The following is a 16548-nucleotide window of genomic DNA, read 5'->3' on the forward strand; positions in this document are numbered from 1 at the left end:
CCAAATGCGTTACCTCACACTTCTCTGGGTTGAATTCCATTTGCCACTTTTCCGCCCACTCAACCAAACCATTGATATCCTACTGGAATCTACGGCTATCCTCTTCGCTATCAACTACGTGGCCAATTTTTGGTTTGGGGTGCCCTATATGTAAGAATTTTAATATGTGTGTGTGTATAAGAATAAAGGAAGGAACATATAATTTTGTCAGACCCTGGATCTGTTACAGTAACTTACTCAGAGTAGTCGAAAAGTCTAGTCAGGCAGGATTTTTCCCTTCTGAGTCCATGTTGGCTGAAGTTTACTACTTGGGGCCTTTCTCTTTCTTTTTAACATCTGGGTAAGTTATGACAGTCATTAAGCCAAAATTGGCCAGAGTATTTTTGGAAAGTTGCCATTTTGGCAGCTGGGTTTTCTGATCCCTACGATCCTGCAGTGGGGCACTCTGGCTGTGCAGCCCTCGCCTGTTTACCACATTCTTGTGTCCCGCCTTGCTCTGTTTAGAGGTGCAACTTGGATATTGCAGCTGTTTAATGTATTTTATCGGTGGTGTGAGGGAATGCCATTAAAAGGTTAACCTTGTAGCTTGTGTCACCAGGGACTTTTTTTTTGAACAAATTAGCATCTTTAATGCAGGTATCTTGAGGGAGAGCAGCAAGTCAGATGTAGTAATTCTCTTAAAAATCTGAAGTATGTGAAGAATGTCTCCAATGGTGAGGTTTAATTTGTTAGGGCAAGTTTACATTAGCTGTGTTTTGCTCACATTTCTGCCTGAATTCCCCCGAAGGTGCTCACTCTTGGCGGGTTAAAGCTCAATGGGTATTGGCTGCCCGCCATGGCTGAGCGACCAGACTTTGTGTGAGAGACTGGGTAGTGAGTGTTGGCAGCAGTCCCTCTGGGTGGGAGGGCAATTCTGCCCTCGTCTCGCGTGTGCATGGTTACGCCTGCTCGCATACCTCCACAGCAGGGGCTTCTGGAAAGGCAATCAAGTGGGGGGACCCCTGGCTGATTTTCCTCCCTTCCCCCTCAGTTTCCAACGGATCTCTGATTCTCCTGTCAGGATCAGAGAACCAGGTTTAGTTGCCTAATCTTGGGAACAAGCACTGCAGTCCTAAAAGCCTCTCGGGTAAAAGTGGCTTCAGGACCCTGTGAATAAAAGGTGATTGGACACCCCTGTGATGTAAGCAAGCATCCTGATCTATTCAGATTCATCCATTCAACTTATCATTGTCAGATTTAATCTTCCAAAGGTCAATTTGGAGGAGATCAACTTCATTATAAATAAATTACAAGGCAATAATCCAGTCAAGATGACACCATCTAAGTTCCTCACATTAGACAGCAGCAATCAACTCACGATCCTAATATTTAACAGATAGGGAAGGGTTTTCCCTTTGTGCACTCCAATTACATTCTGTCTGTCATGAAGGAGCTGTCAGTGTAGTGATGGGGTGGTGGTGGTTACCGTTTGTCAGCTGCCTTCACTACCTTGCCCAAGCGGCTGTTCATTGTGAAGGCCTAGACTGTGAGTCAGGGTGTGACAGTCGAGCACCATCCTGTCTTCGTGCAGTGGTGTTCACTCATGTACATGCTTTCCAGGCAGGATCGCTTGGTGGGAGCAGCCCCTGTCTGATTGATTGATTGTCGCTTTCCTAGTCCAGGGTGCAGAGATCAATTAGCACCCTGGCTGAAGTGAGCAAGCTTGATATTGACCAGAGTCTGAACCTGGGACCTTGTGGTGCGTGCAGTCCAACTGCATCACTGAACCTGCTGGTGACTCAACCTGGAGTTTCAGAGATTGGCAGGAGAAGCCTTAATAGTTTTGGTTCTGAAATAATCGAGCTCCTAATTGTTGACTTTGTTTGCCCTTCTCCGGTGTTTGTATAAAATAGCTGATGCTGCAATGTCAAACTGTCCTGCTGTCTTAAATTAGCAAAAATATTCAGGAAAGTAACAAGAATATGATTGGAAACAGATGCAGAAAGAGCTGAACTGCCACCACAACATGACTAATGTTGAGATCTTGCCAATTCCAGCCTGACCTTTCCAATCTGCAGTAAGCTTATAATTGATGGTGTTGTGAGTCTGGTAATACATTGCATTAACAAAACCCTTGGGCTCTTCAACAGGCTTGTTTGTTTCCAGCCTCCTATTGACAGTTTAATGTTGTTGCTGAAAGAAAGCAGAGATGAGCCGTGGGATGATCCTCTCACGATTAAAAGTTGAATTGGAGTCTGCGATCTCCGTTCTAGACAACCCCTGTGCTGTTGTGGTGTGACTGGGAGGGTGGGGGGTTGAAAGAGAGTCACCAGTATCTGCTAGCTGACCTTCCGGATAGTCTGGGATCTGCAGCTCAGTGATCGAGTTCAGCTGCCTTTGAGGGTCAGGTAGTGGCCTTTTGAGTAGGTCTGGAGGTCAGTTGCAGGTTAATTGTTGGCAAGATTACGCAGAGTGCTTGTAAATTTCTGGCTCCACCTTAATCTGAAACCTTCCCTCACCTGTAGAAATGAACCTGTAATTGACTATAGACAAAAGACTGATGCCCTTTTCACTTTTTTTTTAAGTACTCTGACATTAAGAAGTGTGACGTGTAGAGGCAGGAGAGCATCAGAGCTGAGCCTGTCCTTGCCAGATGTCCACATATATACCTTCCAGCAGGGGTCACTGGATAGTGACCAGTAGCAGGAGTCCTGGCTGGTTTGTTTTCCCTAACCCTCACGCCTCGCCTCCCCCCCCCCCCCCCCCGCCCCCCCACCCCCAACCCCCCAGTTTACCTCTGTCTCATACCCCATCTGCGCCTAGGGTCACTAATGCTGCTTGTAGTGCCTTTATTGCCGTGGCTCGGCTCAGCTAACTCGTCACAAAAGTGGCATCATCCCCGAGACACAGTGGTCCCGGTAGTCCAGGGAGAGCACTTTCCTTTTCTTTATTTTTCAATTCACCAGAGTTCATGTCCTATTATTAAAGGAGAAGCAGGAAGGGGAAGGGAACTATTTCTGAACCGTACATCCCCGAAGCAAACTCAATGAAGATGATCCCACCAAGAAACACCCTGCAGTAAGGGAATGAAGCCTAATTAACAGCTCTTGGCCCACCGGCGATGGGCCTCCCTGCAGCATTTATTTCTCTTCCGGGGTTAAGGGGAGCATTCTGTTTACCAGAATGTAAAACAATTGTGGAAGGTGAAGTCCGAAAGGAGAACAAACCAATCAAGCCCACTCCATGCAGAGCCCTTGTGTGATTATTCTAATCATTTCCCCATCTTTTGATCCATGTCTTGAAGGATCTCTAAACTCCTCCTTTTGGAGGAAAATCATACAATACCCACATTATTGGAAGAGCAGGGGAGTTCTCCATGGTGTCCTAGGACCTATGTTTAGCATCATTACTAAAACAGGTAATCTAGTCATTAACAGTTGCTGTTTGTGGGAGCTTGCTGTGCACACATTTCCTACATTACAACAGTGACTACATTTCAAAACAGTATTTCATTGGCTGTAAAGCACTTTAGGATGGCCTGAGATTGCGAAAGGTGCTTTGGAAGTGGCAAGTCTGTGTTTTTATCATTCATATCACAGTTGTATTCAATTCCACTTCTGAACAAACATCGATCCAGGTTCCTTTTTACAGGAATCTGTTTGGCACTGGTTATGTATTTCATCAAGGGCACCCTGGTCACTGATAAAATCACCATCTCTGAGCCACACTGGCCAGCAAGATCCAGTGTTCAGTCCTTGGTCTCTGCTGAATTGGTTGATTGGGGAGGGAGAAGATCCACCCGTGATCGCTGCCTCAACTTCCCTGCTTTGGTTGAGGAGCGAGGGGACGTGTGTGTGCAGGTGCATCGTATGTGTATATATACGTGTACACAGGGTGAAGACAGGATTGGGCTTGGATAGAAAAACTTGCATATATATTGCGCCTTGCACCTCCTCAGGATGTCTCCGTGTTTTACAACCAGTGAAGTCCTTTGGAAATGTAGTCATGATGTAATGTAGAAAATGTAGCAGCCAATTTGCATAAAACAAGCTCCCACGAGCAGCAATATAATAATGCCCAGATAATCTGTTGGTTTTTTTTATTCATTCATGGGATTTGGGTGTCGCTGGCTAGGCCAGCATTTATTGCCCATCCTTAATTGCCCTTGAGAAGGTGGTGGTGAGCTGCTTTCTTGAACCGCTGCAGTCTGTGTGTGGTAGATACACCCACAGTGCTGTTAGGAAGGAAGTTCCAGGATTTTGACCCAGCGACAGTGAAGGAACGGCGATATAGTTCCAAGTCAGGATGCTGTGTGACTCGGAGGAGAACTTGCTTGATGTTGCTTGAGGGATAAAACTCTTGTGCTCTTCCAATAGTGGGATCTTGTAACTCCAACAGTGCAGCACTGCCTCAGTACTGGCACTGGGAATGTCGGCCCGGATTGTGGGGCTCGAACTGACGACCACCTTACTCAGTGTTAACCACTGAACCATGGTTAACTTTAATAGTCAGCAATCCTGACTAAATCCTCGCTCTTTTCCCTCCCTCCTCCCACCCAGCTGACAGGCACTGAGGAAGGCTGAGATTGGCTTACTTGTAGCAACCAGGAATAAAGCCTGGGATCCTGTGGTCTGTATGGGTGGGTAACACCCTTTTACCCACAGCCATCTGTGCAGCTCCACTTCAGAACTGCAGCCAGGAAACTGAGATTTCTCATTTTCCTGATTCCCTTGCACAGCTGGAAGTCCTGGGATGGTACAGCATATCTGTTTATTCCAGCATTCCGCAAGATGGAAGCCCCATCACATTCCAGTATTCTGAATTGTGCTAATGACATTTCTGACATGTGTTAACTTGAGTAACAAACTTCCGGAGTAGCTATTCCTGGAGAGGTGGCTCCATCCATCCTCAAGCAGTTTCTTCCTGCATCTGGGCTGGGGATTAACTAAAATCTCCGGGCAGCTTCGAGTTACAAAGCCTTGCCTTTAGGTGTAAAATGAACAGGCCCGGCTTTGCTCTTCCTCAAACCAAGTGTCTCTGAAATGAACATAACTCTGCTGTCTAAAGCTGAAGTTCCCCATAGACTTCTCCTGAAAAGCATTAGATTTATGTCAGACAGCAGTGAATCGTGTTGTTAAGCTGAAAGGCACGGTATCGTATCAAGCCTCTTGGAAAGATCCCAAAACACTTGACAATTCAATTAATTAGTTTTGAGTGCAGTGACTACTTAGTAGAAAAGACTGAATAGACTGGTGCTCTTTTCTTGAGAAAAGGGAAGATTGAAGGATGACCTGATTAGAGTTTTTTTAAATTATGAAAGGGTTTGATAGAGTAGACATGTAGAAGAGTTTAGACTTGTGGGGGAGACTGAAACTAGGGGCCAATGATGTGATAATCACACAAAAAAAAATCCGATACGGAATTCAGGAGAATCTTCTTTCCCCGGAGAGTGGGGAGAATGTGGAACTCGCTACCACAGGGAGTGGTCGAGGTGAATAGTATCGATATATTTAAGGGGAAGCTGGATAAACACGTGCGGAGAAAGGAATAGAAGGATATGGTGATAGGAGGCTAGTGTTGGACTAGTTGGGCCGAATGGTCTGCTTCCGTGCTGTACTTTCTATGTAATGTAGGAAAATGTGGCACCGCACGATAATACAAAGAGCAGTGAGATCAATGACCAGTCATGTATGGTGTAATGAGCAATATCAGCAAGGAGATGGGGAGAAATCTCTCCTGTTCGCTTAGCAGCATGGGATCTCTAGTGTCCACTGAAACTGTCCACTGGCACATGTGTGCAGAGCCCTGGTTTTACATCTCATCCAAAGAACAGCCCCTCCACCAATGCAGCATTCCCTCAGCGGAGTGCCTGCCTATACTATGGGCTAATATCCTAATAGAGCTTGAACACATGATCTGCTCACTCAGTGCAACCAGCTGAATCAAACGGACACCTCAAATGTCCATAAGCAATGCACATTCTATTTATTGACCTAAGTGGGATCTCGATTACTCGCCATAGTGGAAAGACTCCCAAGCAGATGGTTGGGAGTCCTCTTCATCTTAACTTGCTGTGAGTTTTGAAACCTCTATTTGGATTTCGATAGCGCCTTTCACATCCTCCAGATGTCCCAGGGTGCTTTCCAGCCAATGAAGTGCTTTTTAAAGTGTAGTCACTATTGTAGGAAACGCAGCAACCAATCTGTGCACAACAAGCTCCTACACACAACAATGTGATAATGACCAGATAATCTCTTTTTTTTTATGATGTTGATTGAAGGATAAAAATTGGCCCCAGGATACTGGGGCGAATGCTCACACCCCCTCCCCACTCTTCCCCAGTAGTGGCTGTGGGAGCTTTTGCATCCACTTGAGAGGGCAACAGGGGCTCTCAGTTTAATGTCTCATCTGAAGGACGGCACCAATGAGTCACTCAGCAGTTTGTTGTCTCCAGGCATGATATTCTTCCTTTTGTACCTCGGTATGGGAGTTTAGAGGGTCATAAGGATACAGAGCCTTGGTAATTGAGTGCGCGTGCGTTCAGAGGCTCGCAGATACCCGAAGAGAATGTACTGAGCTATCCCTTGCAGCCTTCATAGTTCTATTCTCTGCAGGTTTTTTTTATCCTTTTTCTACTGTGTAAAGTTCCACAGTTTCTTTCTCTTTGCAGTTTGAGTATTTTGTCAGCACCTCACTGAATTTGGGAAAACGTAGAGGGGAAGTACTGCATAACATAACAATTGCCTCATATAACTGCCAACACCCAGTGGTAGAGCAGGTTATAGAGATTATAGATATGAAGAAAGTCTTGAAAAAGTTTGAGGATTTTAACATTGTAATCGGAGGTTAGGAAGCGATCTAATGGAGGCTGTCAAGAGGTTTGAGAAGGTCAGTACGAATGATTGGTATCAGTGGCCATGGACTGTTCACTATCAGAAAAACGGGACAAAAGATTATTATTTTTCACTTTGAGGGCTAAGGCTTGGAATAATTTACTAGTGGCGATAAACATAATTTAAAAGGAAATTGCATATGTATTTGATAGTGGTGCAGTGGTTAGCACCGCAGCCTCACGGTTCCAGCAACCCGGGTTCAATTCTGGATACCGCCTGTGTGGAGTTTGCAAGTTCTCCCTGTGTCTGCGTGGGTTTTCTCCGGGTGCTCCGGTTTCCTCCCACATGCCAAAGACTTGCAGGTTGATAGGTAAATTGGCCATTATAAAAATTGCCCCTAGTATAGGTAGGTGGTAGGGAAATATAGGGACAGGTGGGGATGTGGTAGGAATATGGAATTAGCGTAGGATTAGTATAAATGGGTGGTTGATGGTCGGCACAGACTCGGTGGGCCGAAGGGCCTGTTTCAGTGCTGTATCTCTAAATCTAAAAAAAATTAAATCTTAAAAAAAAAAGGACACAGGAAATGGGATTAGAATCAAAGAGCTAGCACCGAATGTTACTTGTGCTGGAATTTCCATGATTCCTGGCCCCCTCGTTTGTTCTGCGAGGTTAAGTTGTGGTCTTGGGTTTATAATCGTACGAAGCCAGTGACTCATTTAACCATTAACAATGTGCATCTTTCCATCTTCAGCCCGCCGGGCGGATCGGACCGATTTACAAGAATCCTCAAGCACATTCTGACCCAGAGAAGGTGAGGGAATCATTTTTAGCCTCTCCCTGAAGACGCTAACTGTTGGGGTTCCCGATCTCCCTGACCTCCGTTACCCGACCCAAATTCCCACACTTTGATGTGTGAAATTGGACAGCGAGTGTGGCGCCTCCTGTTCTCACACCCCACTACCACCACTGGATCTCCTGTGGTGCGGCACAAGGCTAATGGTAGTGCCACAAATTTTGCCTGTCAGAGAATTGCTAATTCCATGCAGGGGTATATGGGAACGCCATGAGCTCCAAGCCAAGTCACATACACAGTATCCCAACTTGGACATATATCGGCCATTCCTTCATTGTCACTGGGTCAAAATCCTGGAACCCCTGACCTAACATCACTGTGGGAGCACCTTCACCATGTGGACTGTAGCGGTTCAAGAAGTCGGCCCAGCACCAGCACCTCAAGGGGCAACGAGGGGATGGGCCCGCATCCACATCCTGAGAATGAATAGAAAGAAAGACTGGCGATATAACCTAGGACCTTCTAGTCTGAGTGCCTTAGTGATGAACCAGGGGTTGCATTTGCCTACTAGCCCAGGGAAACGGTCAGATGGAGGCTTGAATTTCTGTTAAGCGAAGGTTGCTGGATATTTGGCTGATGACCTTTTTGTTTCCCCCCCTTCCCCCCCCCACTTTCTCAGTTACTATCCTCTCTATCCACCTGCGGAAGACATGAACATAGACTACGAATGTTTCCAGCTGTATGCACAGATCCCCGTTACTCCTGATGTTTTACTCGTGCCCTCTGAGCTGCGCTATTTCATTAAGGTGAGCAAAAACTGCTTGAGGAGCCTGTGACTATCAGTGTGTGACTGCTGTCAGTCTGGTAATGGCTGCGTGTGACAGACGGTGCAGTTTGATGTATATACCACAGCTGGAATAAAAACAGGAAGAGATACAGTTGGCTAGACACTGACCTTTTATCTCAGAGTTCAAATCCACCCTGATACTCTCCTGTCTGCTGCCTGGCTCCATGTGACATGTATTGTCAGTCTCAGCCCAGTTCCCAGCAGACAAGGATACACAGCATGACATTGGCCTTAATTCAGCAATCTCCCAGAGAGAGGGAAAATATTGAATGGCTTGGGTGCAGTAGGAGCTGTTGAGGTTGGGAGAAAGGGGGAGTTTTGCAGGATGGGTTCAGAGTCCCCCAGTATAATTGATCTCATCCTCCCAGCTGAAGTTTACAACCAATTACAATGGCCATCTGATTAACCTTGGCTGTTACAGTTACTTGACTGTGTCTGTTTAGAGCAGCGATGTTAAAGGTACAGGCCTGCTTAGCAGCGAAACATCAAAACTGTACTGCAGACCCCAGTGCCATGGAAGACCTGCCAGCTTATGTCAAAGTCTCATAAAAGAAAGAAACATTTGTATTTCTACAGAGCCTTTCACTACTTCAGGGGGTCCCAAAGCACTTTACAACCAATGAGGTGCTTTTTTTTGTAGCGTAGTCACTTTTGTAGTGTAGGAGACACAGCAGCTAATTTGCACACAAAAGTGCCACGGGGGGAATTCGCCTGCTTTGTTTTTTCAAATAATGGCTGTGACACCTATTATGTCCACTTGAGAGGGCAGGCAGGGCCTTGGGATTAATGCCTCATCTGATAGGCTGCCCTTTTGGCAGTGTCGCACTCCCTCAGTACTGCACTGCACGTGCTGGCCTGGATTACGGGCCTCGAGCCTCTGCAGAGGGACTTGAACCCATGAGGCAAGAGTGCTACCCACTGCACTGAGCCACGGCTGCGGGTGGTTAGCAGTGACTATGCAGCCATTCCCCATGGTGAACCCATGGAACCATAACCAACCCCAAGGCATATTTCACTCCTGGTCCCTGTTTTTGTAAACTTGTACATAAATGTGAATGTGACCCATTGTTTAGGTTCATAAATGTTTGGCAGGAAATCTGTATCTTTTGCATTGTTTCCATACATTTGTTTGAACATTAACAGCCATTAGCATGGGGACAGCCTAATAGGTACAGCCATGTGTGGCTCGGGCTATCCTTGGAAGAGACTTGAACTCTGCTGTAAGAGTCGTGGCTTGGCGTTTTACGAGGGAGTTTGTTTTGTGTTTACCCTAGCTCGGTCGTCTGGAGGGAGGAAGGAAGGGGATGTATGGATACGCTGGGCTGGTGGGAGGTGCTAACTCAGAACACACTCTTAATCTTTGGTGGTCACCTTGTGCTTTATCCATAATCAGGATGTCCTGGGCTGCATCTGCATCAACCCTGGGAGGTTAACCAAGGGTCAGGTTGGTGGGACCTACGGGCGCCTGTTTGTGCAGAAACAGAATAACAAGGAGGTGGATCGACAGACTCCCTGCGTGGCTGCCCAAGTGGTGAAAATCTGATCCTCCCAAGGCAGGTGGACTCTCATCCTATGGTCCAGAATGTGGGCAAATACCAGAGCCACACGAGGACAATCAGACATGTCTTACTGAGAGGCATCTTGTTAGACCAGGGATTGCTATTGGGATTCCTCTCTGGACCCTTCCAGTCACGTGCTGAGCATTCATTCAAGATCGAACAGGCACTTCATTTGCCTGATGCAGAGTACTTGTTGAAACAAGACCATGTCAACCCTGCATTGTTTGTTTTTTTTCTCTCGCTCTCGCACTTTGTTCCTCCCTCTTCCTAGTTTGGGGCACTGTGGTTTATTCATGTAAATAAAATGATTTGATTGTTCCCATTTGTCTACTGCTGGGTTCCAGAGAGCTTAAGTTTTAATTGTGAGTCAAACGGTGAGCTCATGTCTCGCCTGATAAGGAACACCTTGCTGTCAGTTCCCAAGGAGGGTAGGAGAAACAGCTGCTCCCAATGTGTACCTCATGACATATGGTTATGGAGTGGCATCTATGCTGAGGCTAGAGAAATCTGTAGCCTACAGCAACAACTTGCATTTATGTATGCTTCTAACATAGTAAGATGTTCCAAGGCATTTTGTAATCAGACTAAGTTTGACCCCGAGCCACACAAGGTGATATTAGGACAGATGACCAGAAGTTTGATCAAAAATGTAGGTTTAAAGGAGAAGTTTAGGGAGGAAATTCCAGAGCTTAGGGTCTCGAAGGCTGGAGGCACGGCTGCCGCTACTCGGAAGGCTGGAGGCACGGCTGCTGCTACTCGGAAGGCTGGAGGCACGGCTGCCGCTACTCGGAAGGCTGGAGGCACGGCTGCCGCTACTCGGAAGGCTGGAGGCACGGCTGCTACTACTGCTGCAAAACAAATACACGAGGCCAGAATTGGAAGAGTGCAGCCATATCAGAGTTTTGGGCTGGAGGAGGTTCCAGAGATGGGGAGGGATTTGAGTACGAGGATGAGAATAATCGAGTAGCCTAGTTCTGGGATGTAATTATAAGTACTGCTGTAGGAAGTCACCTGATAACATCGCAACAGTTAAATCTGTCTGTGGTAAATGTATGAGAGAAATATAAACAGAAGCACAGACTGTGTTGGCTCATTGCCACGTCACAAACCACAGAGTGATGAGACATGATCATGCTCGTGATCTATGTTCTGGTAACCCCCACCTTCGGGGTAGGTGGGCCACCCTCACCAGCAAAGAGGGTGGGAGCATTGCTCTGGGTTTTTGTTCGGTCAAGAAATTGATGCCATTGGCAAATTATCCAGTTGTCTGGTCTGGAGAAGTTGTAAGGCACCAAGATGCTCTTGAATGCATAACTGGTGAGTGAGTGTATGTCAATTAAATCCCATTGATGGTCCAGCATCCCTATTAGAACTTCGATTTATGTACTGCCTTATCACATCTGCAGGACATCCCAAAGTGCTTTACAGTGCATGGATTACTTTGATGTGAAGCCACTGTCATTTAGGGAACCACGGCAACCAGTCTGCACATAAGAAATGATTAGTCAATGGGTTTGTGGTGGTGTTGGTTAAAGGATGAATGTTGGCCAAGACTCCAGAAGAATTCCGTGCTCTTCCAAAAGTGCTGCTGGATCCTTAACCTCCACCTGAGTAGGCAGAAGAATCTTGGTGTAGTTTTATCTGAAAGCTGGCATCTCCCACAGTGCAGCACTTCCTTTCATACTGCACTGAAATGCCAGCCTGAATTATGTATGAAAATCTCCAGAGTGGGACTTGAACCCACAACCTTCTAACTCTGAAGCAAGAGAGAGTGTTTTACCCACTGAGCCAAGCTGACTCCTGAGGACACCGACTTGTGCATGGGGTACGGTTCTGCAGACGATAGCTCACCTCTGATACTTTTACACTGTCCTCTCCTGATAATCTCTCATGCTGTTTCCGGAGGAGCAATTGAGCAGGGGCTCTGACCAATTCTCCATTCCTACTTCCCCATCCCTGAAGCCAATGGTCTGAGTCCATCAAACATCACAACTGGAGGTTGAATCAAGGATCTTGGTGGACTTTAAGGCTCGACATCAAGCTGTGCATTTCCTCTCAGCCTAGCGGGACAGCGCGGTGAAGACTCTTTAATAGATATGACAAAGTGAAGGATGCACAGCATCTCTTGCATCATGAAAAGAAAAACCAGATAGTAAAACTAGAGGTGGAGGAAATAAAGGAGCATAGTTTCAGAAATAGGCAGAACAAACCATGCCTTGAAACAAACCAAATCAAAACTTGGAAGTATAGTGAGCTGTGAGGAGGGCAGAGATAAATTTCAGGAGGACATAGACAGGCTGGTGGATTGGGCTGACATTGGCAGATGAAATTGAAGGCAGGGAAGTGTGAAGTGATACATTTTGGGAGGAAGAATGAGGACAGGCAATATAAACTAAAGGATACAATTCTAAAGGGGGTGCAAGAGCTGAGGGATGTGGGGGTTTATGTGTACAAATCATTGAAGGTGGCAGGGCAGATTGAGAAAGCAGTTAAAGCATATGGGATCCTGGACTATAAAAATAGTGGCATAGAGTACAAAAGCAAAGAGGTTAAGATGAACCTTTATAAAACATTGGTTCAGCCTCAACTGGAGTATTGTATCCAGTTCTGGGCACCACACTTTAGGAAAGTTATGAAGGCATTAGAGAGGATGCGGAAAAGATTTGCAAGAATGGTTCCAGAGATAAGGGACTTGAGTAACATTGATAGATTGGAGAAGCTGGGGCTGTTCTCCTTAGAGAAGAGAAGGGTGAAAGGAGATTTGATAGAAGTGTTCAAAATCCTGAGGGGTATGGACAGAGTAGGTAGGGAGAAACTGTACCCATTAGCGGAAGGGTTAAGAACCAGAGGACACCGATTTAAGATAAATAGCTAATGAACCAAAGGTGACATGAGTAAAATGTTATGCAGTGAGTGGTTAGGATCTGGAATGCACTGCCTGAGTGCAGTGGAGGCAGATTCAATCGAGGCCTTCAAAAGAGAATTGGATAATTATCTGAAGAGAGAATTTGCAGGGCAACAGGAAAAAGGCAGGGGTGTAAGACTAGCTGAACTGCTATGGGAGAGCCAGCACAAACAGGATAGGCTGAATGACCTCCTGTGCTTTAGCCATTCTATGATCAGCCGAATTCTAAGAACGTAGTGCCTTAAACTTGCTGCCAGGAGTTCTTTTTTTAATATATAAACAGCAGCTGCTCATTGTAAAAGAAAAGACTTGCAAAAACCAGTCCAGGAGATCACATGGACCGTGTATATTACTTTTTCTGAAGTGTGGTGACTATTGTAATATAGGAAATGTGACAGCCAATTTTCACAGGACAAACTACCACAAACAGCAGTGTGATAATGACCTGATCACTTGTATTAGATATTGGTTGAAGGATACATATGGGCTGCAGGACACCGAGGAGAACGCTTTGTCCAATAGCGCCGTAGTTTCTTTTATGACCACCTGAGAGGGCAGACGGTATTATAGTGGGGTGGGGAGGGGTTGGTTGTGGGAGGGAGAAGAGGGGGGGGAAAAGTGTGTAGTTCACTGACTGAAAACCCGAGAGGGCAAACTGGCCCTGGTTTAACGTCTCGTTCAAAAGACACCACCTCCCACAGTGCAGCGCTCCCACACTGGCAGTGTGAACCTAGATTGTGTGCTCAAGTCTCTGGGACTTGAACCCAAAGGCTGACTCGGGTGAGAGTGCTACCCACTGTGCTATGGCTATCACTGAAGGATTCTGTGTTTTATAAGCACTGGGTCATTATGATATATAATGCACAGTGTATTATAGCGCTGCTAAGGTGGTGCTACTCAAAAGGAGGGGAGAGGAGTAAATTATAAAAATACAACAAACTCGAGGAATGAGGAATTCAGCCACTAGAGAGTTAACAGAATCTGTGCTATGTCCTAAATTAATGCTTTGTGGCTTCAGATAGTTGCCATCTGGAATTTTTTCAATATAACTCATTGTTACAGAATATTTCCTAACTCCCTGAAGGGACGATTTGGAAAAGTTGACTTAATTTCCAAACTTTTTTTTGTTTTAAATTTCTCAGCCTGCAAAAAAAAAAAGCACCAGCTTTTTACTTTCTCCTCTCCTACACCAGAAACTAGTGCAACCTACGATTAAATGAGGTTACAGGGGACAGTGAAACACAGCTGTTGCCTCAGGTTTTCGGTCTAAACTCTACACTTTTTCTCCCCATCCCTTCCCCAACCCCACTATAATCGAGGCCCCGTCTGCCCTCTCAGAAGGTTATAAAAGAATCTGTGGCGCTATTGGACCAAGCGATCTCCTCAGTGTCCTGGAGCAAATATTTATCCCTCAACCAATATCTAATACAAGTGATCAGATCATTATCACATTGCTGTTTGTGGGGTGCTTGTCATGTGCATATTGGCTGCCACATTTCCTACGTTATAACAGTGAGCACACTTCAACAAGCAGTATGTCATTGACTGCGAAACACTTTGGAACATCCTGAACCAGTGAAGGTTGCTGCATAAATGGGAGTTCTTTTACTCTGCAACGGTCGGTGACTAACTCAATCAGCACTCTCTTTCGAGGTCAGGGGGTGTCCCACTCTTAAGTGTTGCAGTACGTCTCACACCAAGTATGTGGTGTAAAGTATATCAGTTGGCCCGGTGAGCCTTCCAAAGCTGCAGCACAGGCAAATGATTCAGATGAAACCTTAGACTGGGCAGTGTAGCTGGAGCACTTTATATAAAGCCATCAGAACCTTGAGGTTATGTTACAGCCTTCAGCTCATCGCAGCCACCTGTTACCCTATCAGATCATATAGATTATTGAATTTGGAGTTTTCTCAGGAGGGCAAGTCCATTAGTGCGTAACGTAGTGCAGGAGCCTGCACTGCAGTTGTTTTTAATGTATGACTGGGGAAGTGTTATAAGAGCAGATGTAAATCATTCCATTTTTGTGTTGTATTAATTTAAGAAATGTAGATCGGTATAGAAGGTGATCTAATCACGGTGTTTAAGATAATTAAAGGAGTTCATAGGGTAGAGAGAGCAAAACTATTTCCTCTAGTGGGGGGAGTCCAGAACAAGGGGGCAGAACCTTAAAATTCGAGCCAGGGCCGTTCAGGGGTGATGTCATGAAGCAATTCCTCACAAAGGGGAGTGGAAAACTGGAAAACTCTCCCACAAAAAAGTGCTGAGGTTAGCTCAGAACTGAGAATGATAGTTTTTGTTAGGTAAGGTTATTAAGGGTTATAGAACCAAGACGGGTAGATGGAGTTCAGATACAGATCAGTCATGATCTCATTGAATGGTGGAACAGGCGCAGGCTGAGTATCTTGGTCTTGTTCTTTGTTTCTAAAAGCTCAGTGGCAGACACTGAGTAAAATGCACAGAGTTTCTATTCCCAGTCTCCACTAAGTTAGTTGATCGCGGCCAGTCCTGTGACTGAGGCACTACAATTGCCCTCAGTTCTCTTGGGTTTGGGAAGAGAAAAATTGACTAACGTTTTCGCTCCTGATCGCGATCCAGTAACCCGTGCAGTTTGTCCGTTTGGGGATTTTCAGGTGAGATCAGAATTAGGCTGGTCTGTGATGCCCCTAGTGTTTGATTAGCCTGAACATCATTCACCAACTAGGCTCACCCATGAAGATTAGCACCTGGACAAGGTAGCAGTGGGGCCCAGGACCTGCAGATCTACGGTAGCAAGGAGTCAGTCCGTTCAGGGGAAGAGGAGGGGAGGGAGAAAACAACAGGTTGACCCTTACTCTTTACAGAAGTAGCTACATTAGAGTAAGAGGAGGGCAGTCAGGGGGATGTAACTTGTATTTCTGAAAAGTGGAATAACTCGTGCATCTCTGCTTCAGAGAGATTGAGGCTCCAAGCTAGTGGGAAGCCTCCTGTTGGTGTTGAAAACCATCTTGACCATCAGAAGGGGGAAGATAATTGAAAGGAACTCTGGCTGGGGGATTAGAGTGTTCTGGGGGGCGGGGGGTGAATTCTGTGCTGTTCACACTATTTAGAAAAAATGTGGAGTAGGGTCCTGACGTTGGACATTCTGCTGCCATAAGTAGCCAGGCAGTGAGTAGAAAGGAGATGGACAGCACTCAAAGCGACCCTGGGGCAGTTAGGAGAACAGGCTGAAAATAATGGCAGCTGGATTGATTGTAGATAAACAAACAATTGGAACAGGAAAGGTCGACAGGGCAAAGGGATGCCTCGTGCCCATCAGTGAGAAGGGAAGGGTTTGGAGCAAACTGAAAGTCTCCAGTTAATGTGTATTTACCAGAAATGCATTTCAAGGGCACTGGGCTATTGCGTTGGAACAAGTTAACATAAGGTAAGAAATATGAGCGGGAGTAGAGCATTTGGCCCTTCAAGACAGCCTCTCCATTCGATAAGATCATGGCCGATCTGATTGTAGCCTTAACTCCACTTTCCTGTCTGCCCCCCATAACCCTGGACTCGCTTGTTCTTAACTTCCGGTGAGGCCACGTTTGGAATAGTGTGTGAAGTGGGCACCTTCTCTGCAATTGATTTTACTCGATTGCTGCTTTCTTGTTATT

General features: G+C 45.9%; 1 protein-coding gene across 1 annotated transcript in view; it reads left to right on the top strand.

Moving 5' to 3' along the window:
* The window catches only part of pola2 (polymerase (DNA directed), alpha 2), a 32555-nt gene extending 22223 nt beyond the window's left edge, over positions 1 to 10332 (top strand). The window contains exons 16-18 of the mRNA XM_068021505.1: positions 7567 to 7626; positions 8288 to 8414; positions 9849 to 10332. Coding sequence (XP_067877606.1) covers positions 7567 to 7626; positions 8288 to 8414; positions 9849 to 9998 — 337 coding nt within the window. The 3' untranslated portion in view covers positions 9999 to 10332. The remainder of the gene's footprint in view (positions 1 to 7566; positions 7627 to 8287; positions 8415 to 9848) is intronic.
* Positions 10333 to 16548: the final 6216 nt, after the last annotated feature.

The sequence above is a fragment of the Heterodontus francisci genome, chromosome 44 (assembly GCF_036365525.1).
Source record: "Heterodontus francisci isolate sHetFra1 chromosome 44, sHetFra1.hap1, whole genome shotgun sequence".
Taxonomy (NCBI): domain Eukaryota; kingdom Metazoa; phylum Chordata; class Chondrichthyes; order Heterodontiformes; family Heterodontidae; genus Heterodontus; species Heterodontus francisci.